The sequence below is a fragment of the Polypterus senegalus genome, chromosome 11 (genome assembly GCF_016835505.1).
Source record: "Polypterus senegalus isolate Bchr_013 chromosome 11, ASM1683550v1, whole genome shotgun sequence".
Classification (NCBI taxonomy): Eukaryota; Metazoa; Chordata; class Cladistia; order Polypteriformes; family Polypteridae; genus Polypterus; species Polypterus senegalus.
This window is the reverse complement of record NC_053164.1, coordinates 23,630,577-23,649,717: the sequence shown is the minus strand read 5'-3', so window position 1 is coordinate 23,649,717 and position 19,141 is coordinate 23,630,577. Positions and strand designations below refer to the sequence as shown.

The 19,141-nt window shown below is 41.2% G+C and overlaps 1 protein-coding gene across 1 annotated transcript in view; it reads left to right on the top strand.

The window, feature by feature from the left end:
• The window catches only part of LOC120538740 (latent-transforming growth factor beta-binding protein 1-like), a 616,227-nt gene that overhangs the window by 466,833 nt on the left and 130,253 nt on the right, over positions 1-19,141 (top strand). Inside the window, exons 10-11 of the mRNA XM_039768171.1 lie at positions 12,293-12,415; positions 17,799-17,963. Of these exons, the coding sequence (XP_039624105.1) occupies positions 12,293-12,415; positions 17,799-17,963 (288 nt within the window). The remainder of the gene's footprint in view (positions 1-12,292; positions 12,416-17,798; positions 17,964-19,141) is intronic.

The following is a 19,141-nucleotide window of genomic DNA, read 5'->3' as shown; positions in this document are numbered from 1 at the left end:
CAGCAGATGACATTAAAAATCTGGTGCTCCTACTCTTGAAAATAGCACTCTGCCAGAAAGCGGTTTCTGTAGGCTCATTATCCGTTCCTTTCCCCGTATGTAATGAAGTTCTACATTTTGGGTTGGGATTCATTAATGTCCAGATGTCCAGTAATCTCAAATGCAAAAAAAAATAATTTCAAGGTAGCTTTGATAGCTGAAAGAAATGGACAACAACATTAAGATATGCAAAATATGTAATTGTACAATACAATCCAATACAGTTTATTTTTGTATAGCCCAAAATCACACAGGAAGTGCCGCAATGGGCTTTAACAGGCCCTGCCTCTTGACAGCCCCCCAGACTTGACTCTCTGAGAAGACAAGGAAAAACTCCCAAAATAACCCAGTAGGGAAAAAATGGAAGAAACCTTGGGAAAGGCAGTTCAAATAGAGACCCCTTTCCAGGTAGTTTGGACGTGCATTGGGTGTCAAAAAGAAGGGGGTCAATACAATACACAGAACAGAACAAATCCTTAATACAGCATAAAAATAAAACATTTTAGAAGTACGGAGCAGAATTTAACAGTAGATGATATCACATAATAAGATTCGGATATTTTTAGAGTCCTGGAGACCTCAACCATCAAGCTGCCTCCCCCATTTGGCTATTCTACGGCTGAAACAGTGCTGGGCCAGCCAATCCGATGAAAGGACCCCTCTTTCCCATGATTCCTGTGATCCTCCATCTGGGATGACTTTACCATAGTCAGGCAAACAACTTGGCAGGTGGGCCGTCGCACCAATTGCCACATTTGAGTACCAAGAACAGAAACAGAATAGGTGAGGGTTAGTATTCAATTCTAACTATCATGTTACTTATGTTTTAGTGCTAATCGTAGGCAGCAGTGAAGGCTAGTGGTCTTCAGTGTGGCACTGTGGTCTGCTTATATAATAAGATTTGCTCTCATATAAATAGCCTGCTCACATGTATATATGTTTATATATATGTATCTCATCGGACATTGCAACCCTTTCATGGATGCCGGATGACATTACTCCCCGGGCATGGACACTGACCATTGTGTTGATTTATTTATATTAAGTCATTTATTGTTAAGAACATGTGTTATCCCTCTTTTCTTCATCAGCTATGTCAGCTGATCCTCATGGCTCCATCCAAATCCTGCTCGTTCTACCCTTCTAAGCCCCTGATCCCCAGCCGATATACTGTATTGTGTAACTCAGCTTATAAACCTCTCCCTTTAGCTTCAGTTTGGCTCAGAGGCCTCTACTCGTCCTGCCTGGATATCCATATTTCATTATGTAAAATGCAGTTTCCGAAATCCTAATTACCAAGAAACCCAACTAAACAACAACAACATTTATTTCTATAGCACATTTTCATACAAATAATGTAGCTCAAAGTGTTTTACATGATGAAGAAAGAGAAAAAAAAAGACAAAACAAGAATTAAAATAAGAGAACACTAGAATAAAAGTAAGGTCCGATGGCCGGAGAGGACAGAAAATACAAAAAAACCCCAGATGGCTGGAGAAAAAATAAAATCTGCAAGGGTTCCAGGCCACGAGACCACCCAGCCCCCTCTAGGCTTTCTACCTCACATAAATGACCTCAATCAGTCCTCATGGTATTCAGGGTTCTCATGGAAGGACTAGATGATGATTAATTCATCAATGTAGGGACAGCACCGTGCTTTGATTATGTGGTGGGGGTGTAGATCGCCACCACAGAAAACCGGAAAAAGAACAGAAGAGAAAGTAGGGGTTAGTATGGATTGCTGAGCCACCATGAATAATAATGATAATTAATTGAGTATACAGAGCATCAGGATTAACTAAGATGAAGTTATGAGAAGGCCATGTTAAAGTAATGTGTTTTCAGCAGTGTTTTAAAGTGCTTTACTGTATTAGCCCGGCAAATTCCTATTGGCAGGCTTTTCCAGATTTTAGGTGCATAGCAGCAGAAGGCCGCCCGCCTCACCACTTCTTTTAAGTTTAGCTCTTGGAATTCTAAGCAGAAACTCATACCCTCCAAACCAAAAATGCTATCTGATGGCTCTTGAAGCTGATTCTCTTAGTCAAACTGCTCCTTTTCCACACATGTTCTAGCTCTTACCTCCCTTATTTTTTCCCTTGGACTTTTGTATCTTACTCCTTGTCTTCTTTCCTTTTTGTTGAAACCCCACTATTTCCTAAAAGTCTAATCTTTTTAAATATGTCCACCCTGCACCTGACCTCTTACCAGCAGAACCTTATCTGATTAGGCCGTCTTACTGCTAAATGTCTCCTTGCTTCACAGAGGGAAACCCCTGAGACTGTCGCTAATAATAATTAGGTGTCTAAATTATTTGAAAGTTTATTGCATATCAGGTTATCTGACTCCGGAATTAACAAATCATTCATTAAAACTATTGAGGGCTGGTCTACCGCTGTTTAGTCTTATATATTTGTTGCTCATTAATGCTATTGTTAATTCAGTACTTCCTGACTCAGGATGGGGTTATGAGGTGGACATCAGGGTGCTGATTGTGCTAGAACTTTGGAAAGGTTGTGACGAGAACAGGCCATTCAGCCCAAGGAGCTTGTCCATCCTGTTCATCTAAATTGTTCAAAATAACATCAAGTTGTGCCTGGAAGGTTCCTAAAGTCCTGCTCTCCACTACAGAACTTGGTAGTTTATTCCATGTTTCTGTGATTTTTTGTGTGAAGCAAAAATTTCTAGATGTGTGTGAAATCTGCCCTTAACAAGTTTTCACCTGTGTTCTTGTGGCAGAATTTATTTTAAAGTAATAACTGGGATCCTTTGTACTTATTCCTTTCATAATTTTAAATACTTCAATCATGGCATGTCTTAATTTCCATTTGCTTATGCTGAAATAGTTGAACAGGTTGATGTTGTGAACTAAAGAGTTTCAAGGCACACAAAGTCCTGAAAATCCTGAAAATACCCATTAGCCTGTCAAACCCAGACTAGTCATTAAAAGGGCAAGACAGAAACAGAAAAATTAAATTATTTATTAAAAAAATAAAAAAGCTCTATTAAACAGTAAAGCTCCGAATAGCAATGCCTTCAAAATAGACAAACCAGAGGCAAACAATGTCAAAATACATAATCCTGAAGGCAAAGACAAAAAGAAAAAAGAACAGGGGTTCAAAGTATTCATAAATCATAAAAGCAGAGCAAAAACTCAAGAGAACTGATCACACCATAATCACATGTACAATGAACCGCAAGGGACTGTGGGTTTTCTTCAGCAGCCATACCTTGACTGTGATGGGCGGTATAACAGTACTAGACAATTAATTTAATATATCTACCGTTGCTTCTTATGGGGTTTAATTCTTCCCAATCAACTTTAAGGTAACCCCCTATTCCTTATTAGATCATGTATCTTATTGCCCTCACAAACAACGCTACAACATTAAACAGATCAGTTTTAAAGCTAAGACATATATTAAGTGATTATATATAAATAACAATTACAACAAAGGAGAATATGCATATATTTACAAGAGCCTTTAAAGAAGTAACACTTCATCCCACTGCCTATATTTAACAGTCTCAACACCTGCTGCTATTTAAAATCCTTTAGAAAATCTTGAGTTTAACTCAAATATGGACCTTGAAGGCCACTGGCTTGATCCTACCCCAGGTTATATACTTCCAATCATGACTGCTGCTTTGAGTGTTCTTCGTCTTACTTCCAATTGAAAGCAGTCCTCTGTAGGAAAAGTTTGATAACGTGAAAATACAATATTTGCTTATTGGCTTTGAAGTTTTCAGATCTGTTGTTTTGCCTTTCTTCAGTTCAATCCCCCATTGTACGTACGTCCTGTTCTTATACTGTTTTTTCCTAGAAGTACAGGTACAACTATGGAGGCCTCTTAGAGACACTCTTGAAGGGGACTGTTCTTTTCTTTACTGTTTCAGATTCCATTCTTTAAACAACATTATAAAGGAAAGCAAATATCAAAACACAGATACATAAATGTAGCTCTGTTAAAGCAGGTGGATGTACCTCTTGGCGGTGGGGGGGCTAGGGGGCATCCCACAAAATACATGCAACATAAATGAAGATACATGGGTGTCTTGTATCACAGAGAAACTATAGAAGAAAGGACAGAGCTGGCTTTTTTTCTTAGGAGACTGCATTCCTTTAATATGGTTAGTGGTAACCTTCATATCTTCAATAACTCTGTGATGGCCAGTGTGATCTTCTACCCTGTGGTGTGCTCTACTGATATCATCACTTCAAGGAGGGGCCCACCAAATCAGCAAACTAAATAAAAGAACAATCTCTGGGACACAGTCCGGACCCCCTGGTGATCCTAGCAAAGGAAATAATTATAACAAAACTGAGTATGTTAATGAACAACTGCTGCACATCCTCTTCCTGACATGCTAACAATGAGGACTTTCAATGAATTATTCAGCAGAAGTGTATCAAGAAACATGACGTGAAATACCTGTGTATTTCTTTTAGATTTTCTTCTATCTATCTATCTATCTATCTATCTATCTATCTATCTATCTATCTATCTATCTATCTATCTATCTATCTATCTATCTATCTACAGTATCTATTTCATTGGTTGATGATTTTCAACTTGTCTAAGAAACAAAGGTCACCCTGTGCTCCCTACAGCAATACAGCAAGGGTGCAGTCATTACTTTCTGAGATATAAGGTTGTCTTTTCTGCTTTTGCCTCCTTCAATTGAGCTGTTTAAAACGAGACTGATAACTCATTTCTATTCTCTAGCTTTCCGTGACCTTCAGTGATACTGATGGTTCCTACCTCATAGTCATTTGTTTGTTTTCAGTTGACGGCTTGTATTGTGGTTTATTGTATTTTATTCTGGGTGGCATGGTGGTGCAGTGGTAACACTGCTGCCTCGCAGTGAGAGAGACATGGGTTCACTTCCCAGGTCCTCCCTGCGTGGAGTTTGCATGCTCTTGCCGTGTCTGTGTGGGTTTCCTCCGGCTGCTCCGGTTTCCGCCCACAGTCCAAAGACATGCAGGTTATGTGCATTGGTGATCCTAAATTGTCCTTGGTGTGTGTGTGTGTGTGCCCTGTGGTGGGCTGGCGCCCTGCTCGGAGATTTGTTCTTGTCTTGCTCCCTGTGCTGGCTGGGATTGGCTCCAGCAGACCCTCGTGACCCTGTGTTAGGATATAGTGGGTTGGAAAATGACTGACTGACTGACATGACTGTATTTTATTCTACAGTATTTATTTATTGTATATTTTATTGTAAAGCACTTTGGCTACAGCATTACTGACATTGGTTTACATGTGCTCTATAAATAAACTTTTCCTGCTCCTCAGACTAAAGCCAATTCTGGATTTATAGTGACATCAATGGCAAACTAATTAATGCTTCTGCAAGATAAATGCAATTAAACTCCTGAAATATAAAAGCTGACTTTGCATTCTTACTGTGGCAAGAAAAAAGTAGATGAACCTTTTGGAAATAAACACATTGATATATAATTTGTCTTAAAATGTAGTCTGAACTTCATCTAAGTTACAACGATGAATAAATATAATTAACTCACAAATTGTTGTATTGTTCCTGTACATATTACATACATCATTCAGACATTCTCAGGTGTAGGTTAGAAAAAGTCTGGCACTGATGACTACAACAAAAGCTCACTGGAGTCAGGAGTCCAACCAATGAAATCAGATTGGAGGTGTGGTTTAGAGCTACTTTGACCAATAAAAAAATCACTGAAACATTCTGAGCTTCCTATTTACAAGAAGCATCTTCTGGTGTAGATCATGTCTTGCAAACAAGGAGACCTCAGAAGATTGATGATACAGAACTGTTGATTTGCATAAAGCTGGAAAGGATTACAAAGTTATTTCAAAGACATTAAACATTCATCAGTCCACAGTTAGACAAACTGGGTGCCCAGCCAAAATGATTCGAAAGGCACAACGCGAAATACACCGTTAGGGAAGAATGGCCCCAGAGTAACAGCTAAAAGCTTGGTGGAATCATTGGAGCAGGTGAACATCTCCATTCATGAGTCTACCATAATATTTTTGATGGCAGGACACCAAGGAGGACGATACTGCCTTCTACTACAAACCATTGCTGCTTACCTAAAGTTAGCCAAAGACCATCTTAATACTCCACCATGCTACTGGAAAAAATGTTTTGTGAACTGGTGAAACAAAGGTTGAATTGTTCGGTAAGAAAACCCAGCAGTACATATGGCATAAAAAGGGGTGCGACATACCAACAAGAAGACGTCATCCCAATGGTAAAATATATTGGAGGGAGCATCATGATGACTCTGGATAGATTCCCATCATCAAGGGGCAAATAAATTCCCAAGTTTACTAATGTAACCTGCTGGATAATGTCAGGGTGGCTGTCCACCAGCTGAAAGTCAGTAGAGGTTGGGTGATGCAGTAGGACAACAACTCTAACCATCAAAGTAAGCCTGCAGAATGGCTTCAGTAACAGGAAATCCACCTTTTGGAGTGTACCCAGTCAGAGCCCAGACCTTAACCCAGTGGAGATGCTGTGGAATGACCTCAAGGGAATCGTTCACACAAGACCACCTAAGAATATGGCTGAGCTGAAACTGTTCTGTCATGAACCTTGTGTAGGTCTGATTTGCAGTTACCAGAAGTGCCCGTCATTGCTGTTGAAGGACAGGTTATTAATTCCAGGGGTTCACTAACTTTGTCCATAGCACACTTTGAATGTTTGATGTGTGCGTTCAATAAAATCATGGAAGATTCGAATTACTTTAAGTGTTATTAGTGTATCGTGTTTCTCTATACTTGTGACTTAGATGAAGATCAGATTACATTTTCTGACCAGTTGATGCAGTAAACCTTCCTTCCCAAAGCTTCACAAACTTATTTTTTTCCCACTGTATTTCTTTCAGCTCCAAGTAGCTGAATTGGCCCACACCGCCATTGGCAGGAAGCACTTAATTCTCATATGCCTTGCTGGACAGGGTTTAGTTTTCCAAATAAAGAAATCTCTTGCAATGTCAACACATCTATAGAATTTTTTGTGTTGTTGTTATTATTGTATAGTCTGCAGTCGACATTACAGGCCTCCTGAAATCATGAAGGAAAACGTCTGAAATGTCGTTCAAGCCAGATAAGTTAAGAACCGGAAAAAATCGTGTTCGACGTATTGCAAATCTCAAAAACAAAATAAAAAAGTCACAGAGCAGAATTCAGTTCATGTTGCATTAATTAGAGTGTTTGGGAGAGTTTCTGAGCCAGGGGACAGCTGTTTTCAGGAAATGAATTGTGCAGGATGACAGATAACACAGAGAAAGCGTACAGCTGTTGCAGATAACAACTGTTGCCCATTAAACAAAACTGAGCTGTTCTACAGCCTTGTATAAATACATAGACGATGACAGAGAAAAGTCACATTCACAGTCCTCTTTCTGGAGGTTCAGTTACTGTTACAGGTATTAAACTGGTTTGGCTGGGGTGAGAAGGAGAGCTTGGACATAGGGAGCAGCTAACAGGCTCACACTAATGGTGGTCCTCTCATACTTTAAGTCAGACATTAACAAGCTTGATGAAAAGTGCTAATAAGCACACTAATGTAAATACACATTGAGCTAATTCCATGTTTCACAGCAGAAGCTAATCCAGAAGATGAAACTCGCCAAAAGGCTATTGATGGACAGTGTGTCAGGGCGCATGACGAGGACGATACATTGACTTAACCAGACAGCAGGTACTAAACACACTGCTGACCCTTAGGGAGTCACAACCCCTGTCCAGCTATCAAAACCTCATGGATATGCTGAATTCTCTCACTCACGATAAACATTTTGGTATGGAGTTGCCAAAAGCACATGATTATAAAAAGAAAAACTGATCAGAAGAGACAGCACAACTTTTTATTTTTCTCTTTTTTGTTTCATTTCTGATATGGGATTCATTCCATATTTAATATTTGTATCTGAGGCAAATTCACCTTCTAATAGTCCTTGTCATCTTTAACGAATATAAGATAAAAAAGAAAGATACACAGACTGACAGAATTCACTTGTGGAAATCAACTTTTGTTACCTGTCCTGTTACATTTGCTGACAAACAGGCCCAAGGCTAATGTTACTCCATTATGTTGACCTCTTTTATAAGTTCCTTGAGATAAGAGTGTCTTCTAAGCAAATAAATATAAATGTAATAATAGATAAATAGATAGAAATGCACTATATAATAGATAGATAGATAGATAGATAGATAGATAGATAGATAGATAGATAGATAGATAGATAGATAGATAGATAGAAATGCATTATATAATAAATAGATAGATAGATACTTTATTAATCCCAAGGGGAAATTCACATACTCCAGCAGCAGCATACTGATAAAGAACAATATTAAATTAATGAGTGATAACAATGAAAGTATAACAGACAGACAATAATTTTGTATAATATTAACGTTTACCCACCAGGTGGAATTGAAGAGTCGCATATGGTGTGGGGGAGGAATGATCTTCTCATTTTGTCAGTGGAGCAGGATGGTGACAGCAGTCTGTCACTGAAACTGCTCCTCTGTCTGGAGATGATCCTGTTCAGTGGATGCGGTGGATTCTCCATGATTGACAGGAGCCTGCTCAGTGCCCATCGCTCTGCCACGGATGTCAAACTCTCCAGCTCCGTGTCTACAATAGAGCCTGCCTTCCTCACCAGTTTGTCCAGGCGTGAGGTTGTCCCTCTACTTTATGCTGCCTCCCCAGCACACCACCGCTTAGAAGAGGGCGCTCGCCACAACTGTCTGATAGAATAACTGTAGCATCTTTTTGCAGATGTTGAAGGACGCCAGCCTTCTAAGGAAGTATAGTCGGCTCTGTCCTCTCTTACATAGAGCATCAGTATTGGCAGTCCAGTCCAATTTATCATCCAGCTACACTCCTAGGTATTTAAAGGTCTGCACCCTCTACACACAGTCACCTCTGATGATCACGAGGTCCATGAGGGGCCTGGGCCTCCTAAAATCCACCACCAGCTCCTTGGTTTTGCTGGTGTTCAGTTGTAGGTGGTTTGAGTCGCACCATTTAACAAAGTCCTTGATTAGGTTCCTATACTCCTCCTCCTGCCCACTCCTGATGCAGCCCACGATAGCAGTGTCATCAGCAAACTTTTGCATGTGGCAGGACTCCGACTCATATTGGAAGTCTGATGTATGTTGGCTGAACAGGACCGGAGAAAGTACAGTCCCCTGCGGCGCTCCTGTGTTGCTGACCACAATGTCAGACCTGCAGTAGCCGAGACGCACATACTGAGGTCTGTCTGTAAGATAGTCCACGATCCATGCCACCAGGTGTGAGTCTACTCCCATCTCAGTCAGGTTGTCTCTAAGGAGCAGAGGTTGGATGGTGTTGAAGGTGCTAGAGAAGTCCAGAAACATAATTCTTACAGCACCACTGCCTCTGTCTAAGTGGGAGAGGGATCAGTGTAGCATATAGATGATGGCATCCTCCGCTCCCACCTTCTCCTGGTATGCGAACTGCAGAGAGTCGAGGGTGTGGCGGACCTGTGGCCTCAGGTGGTGAAGCAGCAGCCGCTCCATGGTCTTCATCACATGTGACATCAGAGCGACATAAATATTACATTGTGTTGCCGCACCTACCACACAGTCCACCACCCAGATTGAGACCCAAGTGCAGCAGTGCAGTGGGTGACAGCTCAGCACCACAATGAACACTGTGAGTTTTCTAACTGTGGCTTGAGTGCTAATCTTGCCACCAATCCTTGAGTTTTCCCTATAAGTTGGAGAACCTGTTTGCAGTGCTGGGTGCAGATTGACGTCATACCGAGGACGCAGCAATTGCAGATTAAGGGCCTGCATTATAGCCATTATAGTGGTATTCTTGATTCTGAAAAGAGACATCTGCAGCTCAGCTTTGTCTCAGGTTTCACTGTTCAACATCACACGCTCTTATAGTGAGAATCTGTCCACTCCCAAGCCTAACTGCATTCTTGACACCAATCTGAATCATTGTAGAACAGTCACTGGAATGGAACTCTTCTCTCTATGTCAGTTGTATTGATTATGAGAAGCATAATGGATATAAAACACTATGGTATACCAGCAAAATATATTTCACTTCTACAGGGCACCAATGAGGGTATGTCTTGCACTTTCATCCATGTAGGCCAGTCATCAGACTCTTTTGAAGTAATGACTGGAGTACTATAGGATTGCCTACTGTCATCTTTTTTGTTCCTCCTTGTGATCGATTGGATCATGAAATCAAACACATTTGGAAAGAAGAATTTAATATAGTGGACTCTGTGGACACAGCTATATAACCTCAGCTTCTCAGATAACGTAGCACTTCTCTCACCCAATCACAGCCAAATGAAAGGACAATTAAGAACATGTCACAGCCAAATCAGCCAAGATAGGGCTGAACATCAGCAAGAAGAAGAAGAAGACCAAGTTCATTAGATCAACACCAAAACCGACAGTATCTTCAAAGCAGATGGTGACACTTTTGAAGAGGACCTGGGATGCCTAGTGGAGAAGCAAGGAGGTACAGACAGGGTGGACACCAGATGGCTCTCCAGCTACCCATACCCAACACAGACAGACACATGGCACAAGTTTAAAACACAAGGTGTCTTTATTATGGGAAACTCTTCACCAAAGCGTTTCCCACCACAGCCACAAATATGTACACGCACAATAGCACACAATGACTCATCTTCCTTTTCTCCAGTCACTGCCTCCTGACAAGCTTTATCCATCTCCTCCCGACTCTGGCTCCTCTATCTGAGGCAGGGAGCTCCTTTTCAGTTAGGTTACCCCAAAAGACTTCTGTAAGCACTTTCAGAAAAAACAGAAACCCCATAACTTAGGTCTCCTTGGTCCTCTTAGCACCCTCTGGTGGCACCCACGGCACCCAACAGGGCTGAACTCCAAGTCCCTTGATGCTGCTGCAACCTTGGAGTGCTGCATTCCAGGGGTAGCAGTGAAAGATGCCTTGCCTTCCATCTCCCAGGTATCCTGGTCGGGTAAGAACACTGACTGTCTGTCACAAGAAAAATGTCAATGCTAGATTGGTCTTAAAGTAGTAGTCAACTAAAGTGAAGGTGGTGAAACCAGCAACATTGTTCTTGGCATATGGCGTGACTAGTAGCTTTGAAGAAACTTCTAATTTATCACTGTCAGTAATTTGTATAGGCTCTGGCTTTCCTGTATTGGAATAAGTAGGTTTGGAAAGTAAATAAAAATGAATAATGTGGCTGATTCTTAGAATTAAGATTTTAAATATTGTGACAGATGTCCAGGGACCTTGCCCCACCGGGCCTCCGGAAAAAGGGAAGGACTGGGAAAAAGGGCAGTATCTTCCCTGCACCATAAGGGGGCAACCTCCCTGGATTACATGGCGGCGACAGAGCCTGGGAGCTCAACCCTATGGAGGGACATGGGCACCACTAGGGGGTGCCTGGACAGCTCCAGAACTGTGGTCCGCAGCACTTCCTCCACACCCGCAATTGCTGCCAGAAGAGGAGCTGAACTCGCTGGCAGCACTTCTGCCATGCCCGCAAGTGCTGCCGGATTTTAATTAGGGAGCACCTGGAGCACTTCCGGGTGCTGTATAAAAGAGACCACCTCACTACACTCAACAGCCGGAGTCGGGTGGAAGAGGATGGAGCTTGTGAGGGAAGAGTTGGAGGCGGCAGAAGAGAGAGCGAGAAAGGACCTTTATTGTGGTATTTTTGTGCACTGTGGTGGAGGTTGTAAAGAGACATGTGTTTTGGGACATTCTATGTCTGCCTGTTTGTGTCCGGGTCCGAATCTTCCACAATATAAAAAGTGCTGGATGCTCACTGAAGGAGCATGTTCTGTTTTGTTTTTTATGTAGTCATCTTTATTAAACTGTGAATTTACTGCACAATGTTCTGCAAAGATGTGGTCACCAGTATTACCCTGCTTAGTTCTTTTTGTGCCTGACTTTGAATGTCTGAATCATTTCTTCACCAATGGGTTGTGGGTATCTGAAGGTAAACACTCCATACGCTGCCAGCATTTTAACAGGCTATGCGTTAATGAGGTAACTGGGACTTCTTGTGCATCGGCCAAAGAAAAATCTTGGCAAGCTAAGGAGTCACACCTAATTTGCACCTAATTTACCTCCGGTGTACATTTCAAGTGATTCTTTGCAGATCATGTGGGTTCGTTGGAAAATCATCCACTTCTGCACACTGTTGAGCTTGAATATTCTTTACATTTTCCTGAAAAGTCCTTGTGTTGACTGAGTTTTTATTTTCCTTTTCTAGATATTAATGAGTGTTTGGAACCTGGGTTCTGTCGGAATGGAGATTGCGTGAACACCAGAGGAAGTTACACATGCATTTGTAAGCCCGGATTCTTATTGGACACCGCGCATGGACGTTGTATTTGTAAGTAACTATCTGGTAAAAAGTGGAACTGGCTTCTCGTACCCTAAGTGTGCAACATTCTGTCTTCCTCCTCATCTTACTCTGTTAGGCAGTCTTAGTGAGAGGGATCTTCACAAATCATCATATATAGGTATAAGGTAAAGATAAGCTTGATGTAGGTGTCATCTTTAGCCTATTTTGATACTCTGATTTGGTTGGAGTTACAGTCGAAAATCCATCTTGACATGAGCATGTAGAAACAAAAAGGACTGGGTCCACATTCATTATGAAGTTTTAGTCAAAAGTTCACATTTTTAACATGATGTCTGAGGAAAGATCAGCTGACATATCCTCTTTGTTCAAAGATAGATGACTCTTTACTTGTTCATTGAGATTCAATGGACCCAGAACCCAGAAAAAAATTTTGAGTCTTGACTTGTAGGAAAATAGAGCTCAAATTTATTTAACATCATTTTGAAAAGGTTTATCGCAACAGGTTTTAGTTGGTGACAATTCTCATCTTCATTCCTCTTTTCTGCCTCATTCATTTGGTCGATTAAGTTATGACGTTTTTGTTTTCAATTCTCTGTTTCCAAAGTTTCATTTTCTTCTTCAGGCCTTACACTTTATCATGAGCTAGCAGCCCCCCAAATGGCTCCACCTGCGTAGCAGTGAAACAGGACAGACTTTAAAAATCAATAAACAAACAGGTATCGCAAGCTATGCTCCAAAATGTGGCCAGAGGTAGAGCGATTCGAACGGAGGCTGGCACATGAGTGAGGAGGGCCCTGCCCGGCTCCCTGCTGCTAACGTCACACTTCCCCCTCCCCTCGGCCCGCAGCCTCAGTCTTGGATGAGGGTGAATAAATCGCTCCTGCAAGTGAACTATGATACTTAGTTCGATGACCGAAGTCGCAAAATCAACTGGAATGTTGTAGCAAATTACAGAACAAAACCCAATCTAAATCCGTTAAGTAGTTCTCTCGTGAAAAACGAACAGACAGACAGACAGATAGAGAGACAGACGTTGGATTTTATATATATATATATATATAGAGAGAGAGAGAGATATGATTGTCTTATTTGAATCCTGAAGAGATACGTTAGACTTCTTCAAAAGCAGAAAAGTAACTTCATATTTCATTATGTGTATTTGAAAAATTGCACGAGATCACAGCTTCTGCTTGATAGAAATATAACTACAGTGGATACAAAGAATTCAGACCTCTTCACTTTCTGCACACTTTTTTTCATTGTAGATAAAATTTTAAATGCACAAATCTGCCAGTTTTGCCAATCAGTCTACACTCAGGTCTCTTTTTTCTTCTTAAGCGGCATGTCAACTCCAGAATCTTTTCAAATAATGACAGATGTGTTGTTTTAAAAAAGATCAAGTTGTCAAGCAGTAAGTACTGAGTCATTATGTTTTGCAGTAGTGTCATAGCCAGGAAGACTTGGGGAGCCAGGTGGGCAACCTCATTTAGTGAAAGAAACACAAAAGTATTGTGGCTTGCTATCGAAAGAAATGTTTGCCAATCCAGCCTCTACAGAAGCAAACAACAACAACAACAACATTTATTTATATAGCACATTTTCATACAAAAAAAAATTGTAGCTCAAAGTGCTTTAGAAAAAGAAGAATCGAAAAATAGACAATAAAAAATAAAAATAAGTCAACATTAATTAACATAGAATAAATAAGGTCCGATGGCCAGGGTGGACAGAAAAAACAAAACAAAAAAAAAACTCCAGAGGCTGGAGAAAAAAATAAAATCTGTAGGGGTTCCAGACCAAGAGACCGCCCAGTCCCCTCTGGGCATTCTACCTAACATAAATCAAATAGTCCTCTTTGTATTTAGGATTTTCGTGGAAGGACCTGATGATGATGGTCACGTAGACTTCTGGCTTTCAGTCCATCAATGTTGGTGCATCATGATGCTTTGAGTAGGTGGTGGTGGCGCAGGCCGCCACCACAAAGAAACCGGAAAAAGAAACAGAAGAGAGAGTTGGGGTCAGTACGGATTTTAGAGCCACTATGAATAGTTATTATGATGAATTGAACATACAGAGTATCAGGATTAAGTTAAAGTGAAGTTATAAAAAGGCCATGTTAAAGTAATGTGTTTTCAGCAGTGTTTTAAAGTGCTCCACTGTATTAGCCTGGCAAATCCTATTGGCAGGCTATTCCAGATTTTAGGTGCATAGCAGCAGAAGGCCGCCTCACCACTTCTTTTAAGTTTAGCTTTTGGAATTCTAAGGAGACACTCATTTGAGGATCTAAGGTTACGATTTGGAATATAGGGTGTCAGACATTATAATATATTATATATATATAAAATGGAGCGAGATTATTTAAGGCTTTATAAACCATAAGCAGTATTTTAAAGTCAATCCTGAAAGACACAGGTAACCAGTGTAGCGACATCAAAACTGGAGAAATGTGTTCGGTTTTTCTTTTCCTAGTTAGGATTCTAGCAGCTGCATTCTGCACTCGTTGCAAGTGATTTATGTCTTTTTTGGGTAGTCCTGAGAGGAGTGCGTTAAAGTAATCTAGACGACTGAAAACAAAAGAGTGAATTAATTTCTCTGCATCTTTCAATGATATAAGAGGTCTAACATTTGCTATGTTTCTTAAGTGAAAAAATGCTGTGCTAGTGGTCTGATGAATATGCGATTTAAAATTCAGATTACAGTCAACAGTTACCACTAAGTTTTTTACTTCCGTCTTAACTTTTAATCCTAATGCATCAAGTTTATTTCTGATAACCTCATTGAATCCATTATTGCCAATTACTAAAATTTCAGTTTTCTCTTTATTTAGTTTGAGAAAATTACTATTCATCCATTCAGAAATACCAGTAAGACATTGTGTTAGTGAAACAACAGAGTCGGGTCATCAGGTGCTATTGATAAGTACAGCTGTGTGTCATCAGCATAGCTGTGGTAGCTCACGTTGTAACCTGAGATAATCTGACCTAACGGAAGCATGTAGATTGAGAAGAGCAGCGGACCCAGGATAGAGCCTTGTGGAACACCATATTGGATATCATGTGTCTTTGAGATGTGATTACCACAACTAACAAAGAATTTTCTACCTGCCAGGTAGGATTCAAACCAAGCAGCTTTACAAAACACACAACGGTTGAAACAAACCTATTTCAGGCAGCTCAGGAACTCCTTCCATGTCTGAGTTCAGGTCCAAATGAGACATGGTACTCTGGGCATACCTCTTTTTATATGGTCCTGACCGGAAGGGGCGTGGCCTTCTCCAGGCACTGAGGGTGGTACAGGGAGATTCACTCGAAAGAGGCCGTGAATATTCTGTAATAACTCTCGCTCAGACAAAGCCATCTGAACAAAACAACATGCAATGTGCTCCTCAGTAAATGGAGCTTCGAACAAGTCGGGATGCCCATGCGTTGAAGCAATGAGGTAAGGTGCTGGACAGCTGTCGCAACATTTAACCTCCGTTAGCAACTTCTTCAGTGCATACAGCCCGTACGACTTCACTCAGTCACTCGACTTCTCATCAGGGTGGTGCTGTACAGTATTGACCAGCTCATCTTCATTGTGCAAACCTGTTGGATCACCAATTCGTTTAAGCAATGTCAAGATCAACTAGATGATTATGAGTTAACGGTTGGCTACTTCCAGGAAGATGGAGCAACGTGTCACACATCAGCAAGAAGCATGGTAGAAATGGAGTCCTTCTTCAACAACAGGGGAATTTCAAAGGGCTTTGTCCACCACGGTTGCCAGATCTGACACCACCAGACTTCTCCCTTTGGGGTCTGCTTAAAGGAAAAGTCTATCGGAACAAGCCGAGCCCTGTGGAAGATTTGAAGAAAAACATCCAACGTGAAGTTGCTGCTATTCCCCCTGAGACACTTGCCAATATGTTCAGGAACATGGAGCGCCATACCGAAATGTGTATGGCAGAAAATGGAAGCCACTTCCAGCATCGCATGTAATGCAATCGATTACACATACGTCAAGGTATATAGCAAATTTTTTTTGGTTCAGATTGCTTCATCCTAACAGGAGTTACAAAAGAATATTTGGGGCCTCTTTCGAGTGAATTTCCCTGTGTCAGTTGCCAGGGCTCTTCTCGGTACTGCGTAATGAAGAGCAACAATGCCTCCTCCTGGTTTTGGTTGAATCGCTTACCTCGGTTAAACCCTGAAGGTGATTCCCAGACTAGATTGATGGAGGGTGTTTCTAAAATGTTCATTTTTGTCAAGGTTTTGCTTAGGAATTTCATCAGAAAGATGACATTTGTAAGGTTATGTTTGAGCAAACATCTGTGTCTAGGACGTCATGAACCCACCACCCGCTAAATTGGCATGGATTTTACAAGATGTTGGAGATATTCATTTGAGATTCGGGCCCATGTTGACAAGACTGCATCGCACAATTGCTGCAGATGTATTCTTGTTCTACAACATCCCAAAGGAGTTCTGTTGGACTCAGAGCCGATGACCAGGAAGACCATTGAAGAAATCAGAACTCATTGTCATGTTCATGGAACGAATTTGAGATGACTTTCGCTTTGTGACATGGTGCATTGTTTTGCTGAAAGTAGCCATTGGAAGATGGGTAAATTGTGGCCATTTAACTGATGCAACAATACTCAGGCCATGGCATTCAGGCAATGATAGATTAATATTAAGGGGCTCAAACTGTGCCAAGAAAATATTCCTCACACCATCACACAACCGCAACCACCCTGGACTATTGGCACAAAGCAGTTTGGGTGCATGGACTCATGCAGTAGCACCAATTTCTGACTAACCTTTCTACATTTTTTCCAGTCTTCACCTGTTCAGTTTTGGTGAGCCTGTGCCCACTGCACCTTTAGCTTTCTGTTTTTGGCTGACAGGAGTGGAACCTGATATGGTCTTCTGCTGTTGCAGTCCATCTATCTCAGATTCTGACATGTGCTTTCTGAAATGCTTTTCTGCTCTCCACAGTTGTACAGAATGGCTTTGTGAGTTTCAATAGCCTACCTGTCAGCTTGACCAAGTCTGGCCATTCTCCTCTGACCCCTCTCATCAACAAGGCATTTCCATTCACAGTACTGGCACTCACTGGACGTTTTTGTTTTTCTCACCATTCTGAGTAAACTCTTGAGACTGTTATTTGTGAAAATCACAGGAGATCAGCACTTACAGAAATACTCACACCAGTCCATCTGGTACCAACATCCATGCAACGCTGAAAATCATCTGAGGTGTCATTATGGTGTTTGATGTTTGAAACTCATGACCTGTATCTGCATGATTTTTTGCATTGTACTGCTTCCACATGAGCGGTTGATTAGTTAATTACTTGGATGAGCAGGTCTCCCTAACAATTTGCCAAGGAAGTATATATTAAAGTTTGCTGTTCTGTGTTTTATCCCCAGCTCATCATGCACTGTCCGAAGTCAAAGGGCAGTGCTACCGTGTGCTGAAGACTGGTTTCTGCTCCTTGCCCCTCTTGAGAAACATCACTAAGCAGGTGTGCTGTTGTAGCCGGGTGGGAAAAGCATGGGGCAGAACTTGTGATCGGTGCCCTGCCTTTGGATCAGGTGAGTAATAATAATAAAATAATAATAATACATTTTATTTATATAGAGCATTTCCCATGCTCAAGACACTTACAGAATATAAAAAAGAACGGCAGGGTATACAGTATATAGCGTAGTACAAACCAAATAAATAAATAAAGAAGATTAAGACAATAAATTCAGAGAAAAGCCTAGCAGACAACATAATTGATGGTCCAGCACACACATACAGGTTACATGAGCATCTTGACAGAGAGGTAAACTGAGAGAAGGGTAATGAAGTCAAATAGAGCTAAAAGCCTTCCTGAACAGATGAGTTTTGAGTTGTTTTTTAAAAGAATTCATGGAATCAACTGACCTGATTAATTTCGGTAGGTCATTCCAGAGTCTGGGCTATACAGCTGAAGGCCCTGTCACCCATGGAGTGTAGATTAGTGTGGGGCACAACAAGATGGCCAGAATCAGAGGACCTTAGTGGGCGGACAGGCACATAGTGATGGAGAAGGTCACTGATGTAGTTTGGCGCGAGGTTATTTGAGGCTTTGTAGGTTATTAGTAGGATTTTATATTCGATTCTGTAAGACACAGGGAGCCAGTGAAGACGGAGCAGGATGGGTGTGATGTGCTCGCTGCTGCTGGTTTGAGTAAGGACTCTTGCAGCCACGTTTTGAATAAGCTGGACCTGTGATATAAGATTAGAAGGGCCACCTGCCAGCAGTGGGTTACAATAATCGATGCGGGATGTGACAAAAGCAGGGACAAGTTTCTCAGCATTAGAAAAGGAGAAGAAAGAGCGAACACGGGATATGTTACGGAGGTGAAAGTAAGAAAGTTTCTTAATGATGATTTATTTATGTGGGTGGAATAAGAGGGAGGAATCAAAATGACACCAAGATTCTTTGCAGTAGAGGCAGGTCTGATGAGATCACCGCCAAGATGGACTGGGAAGGAGCTCATTTTATTAAGTTGCATTTTAGTCCCAATTTGCAGGAGTTCAGTTTTGTTGCAATTTAATTTTAAAGAGTTCTGCTCCATCCAGGTTTTAATTTCACTAAGGCAGGTTGTGAGCTGAGAAAGCTCTGATGAAGTTCCACTTTTAACATTGAAGTAGAGTTGAGTGTCATCTGCATAAAGATGATAACCCAGTCCATAACTACGAATAATACAGCCAAGGGGAAGCATATAAATACAAAAAAGCA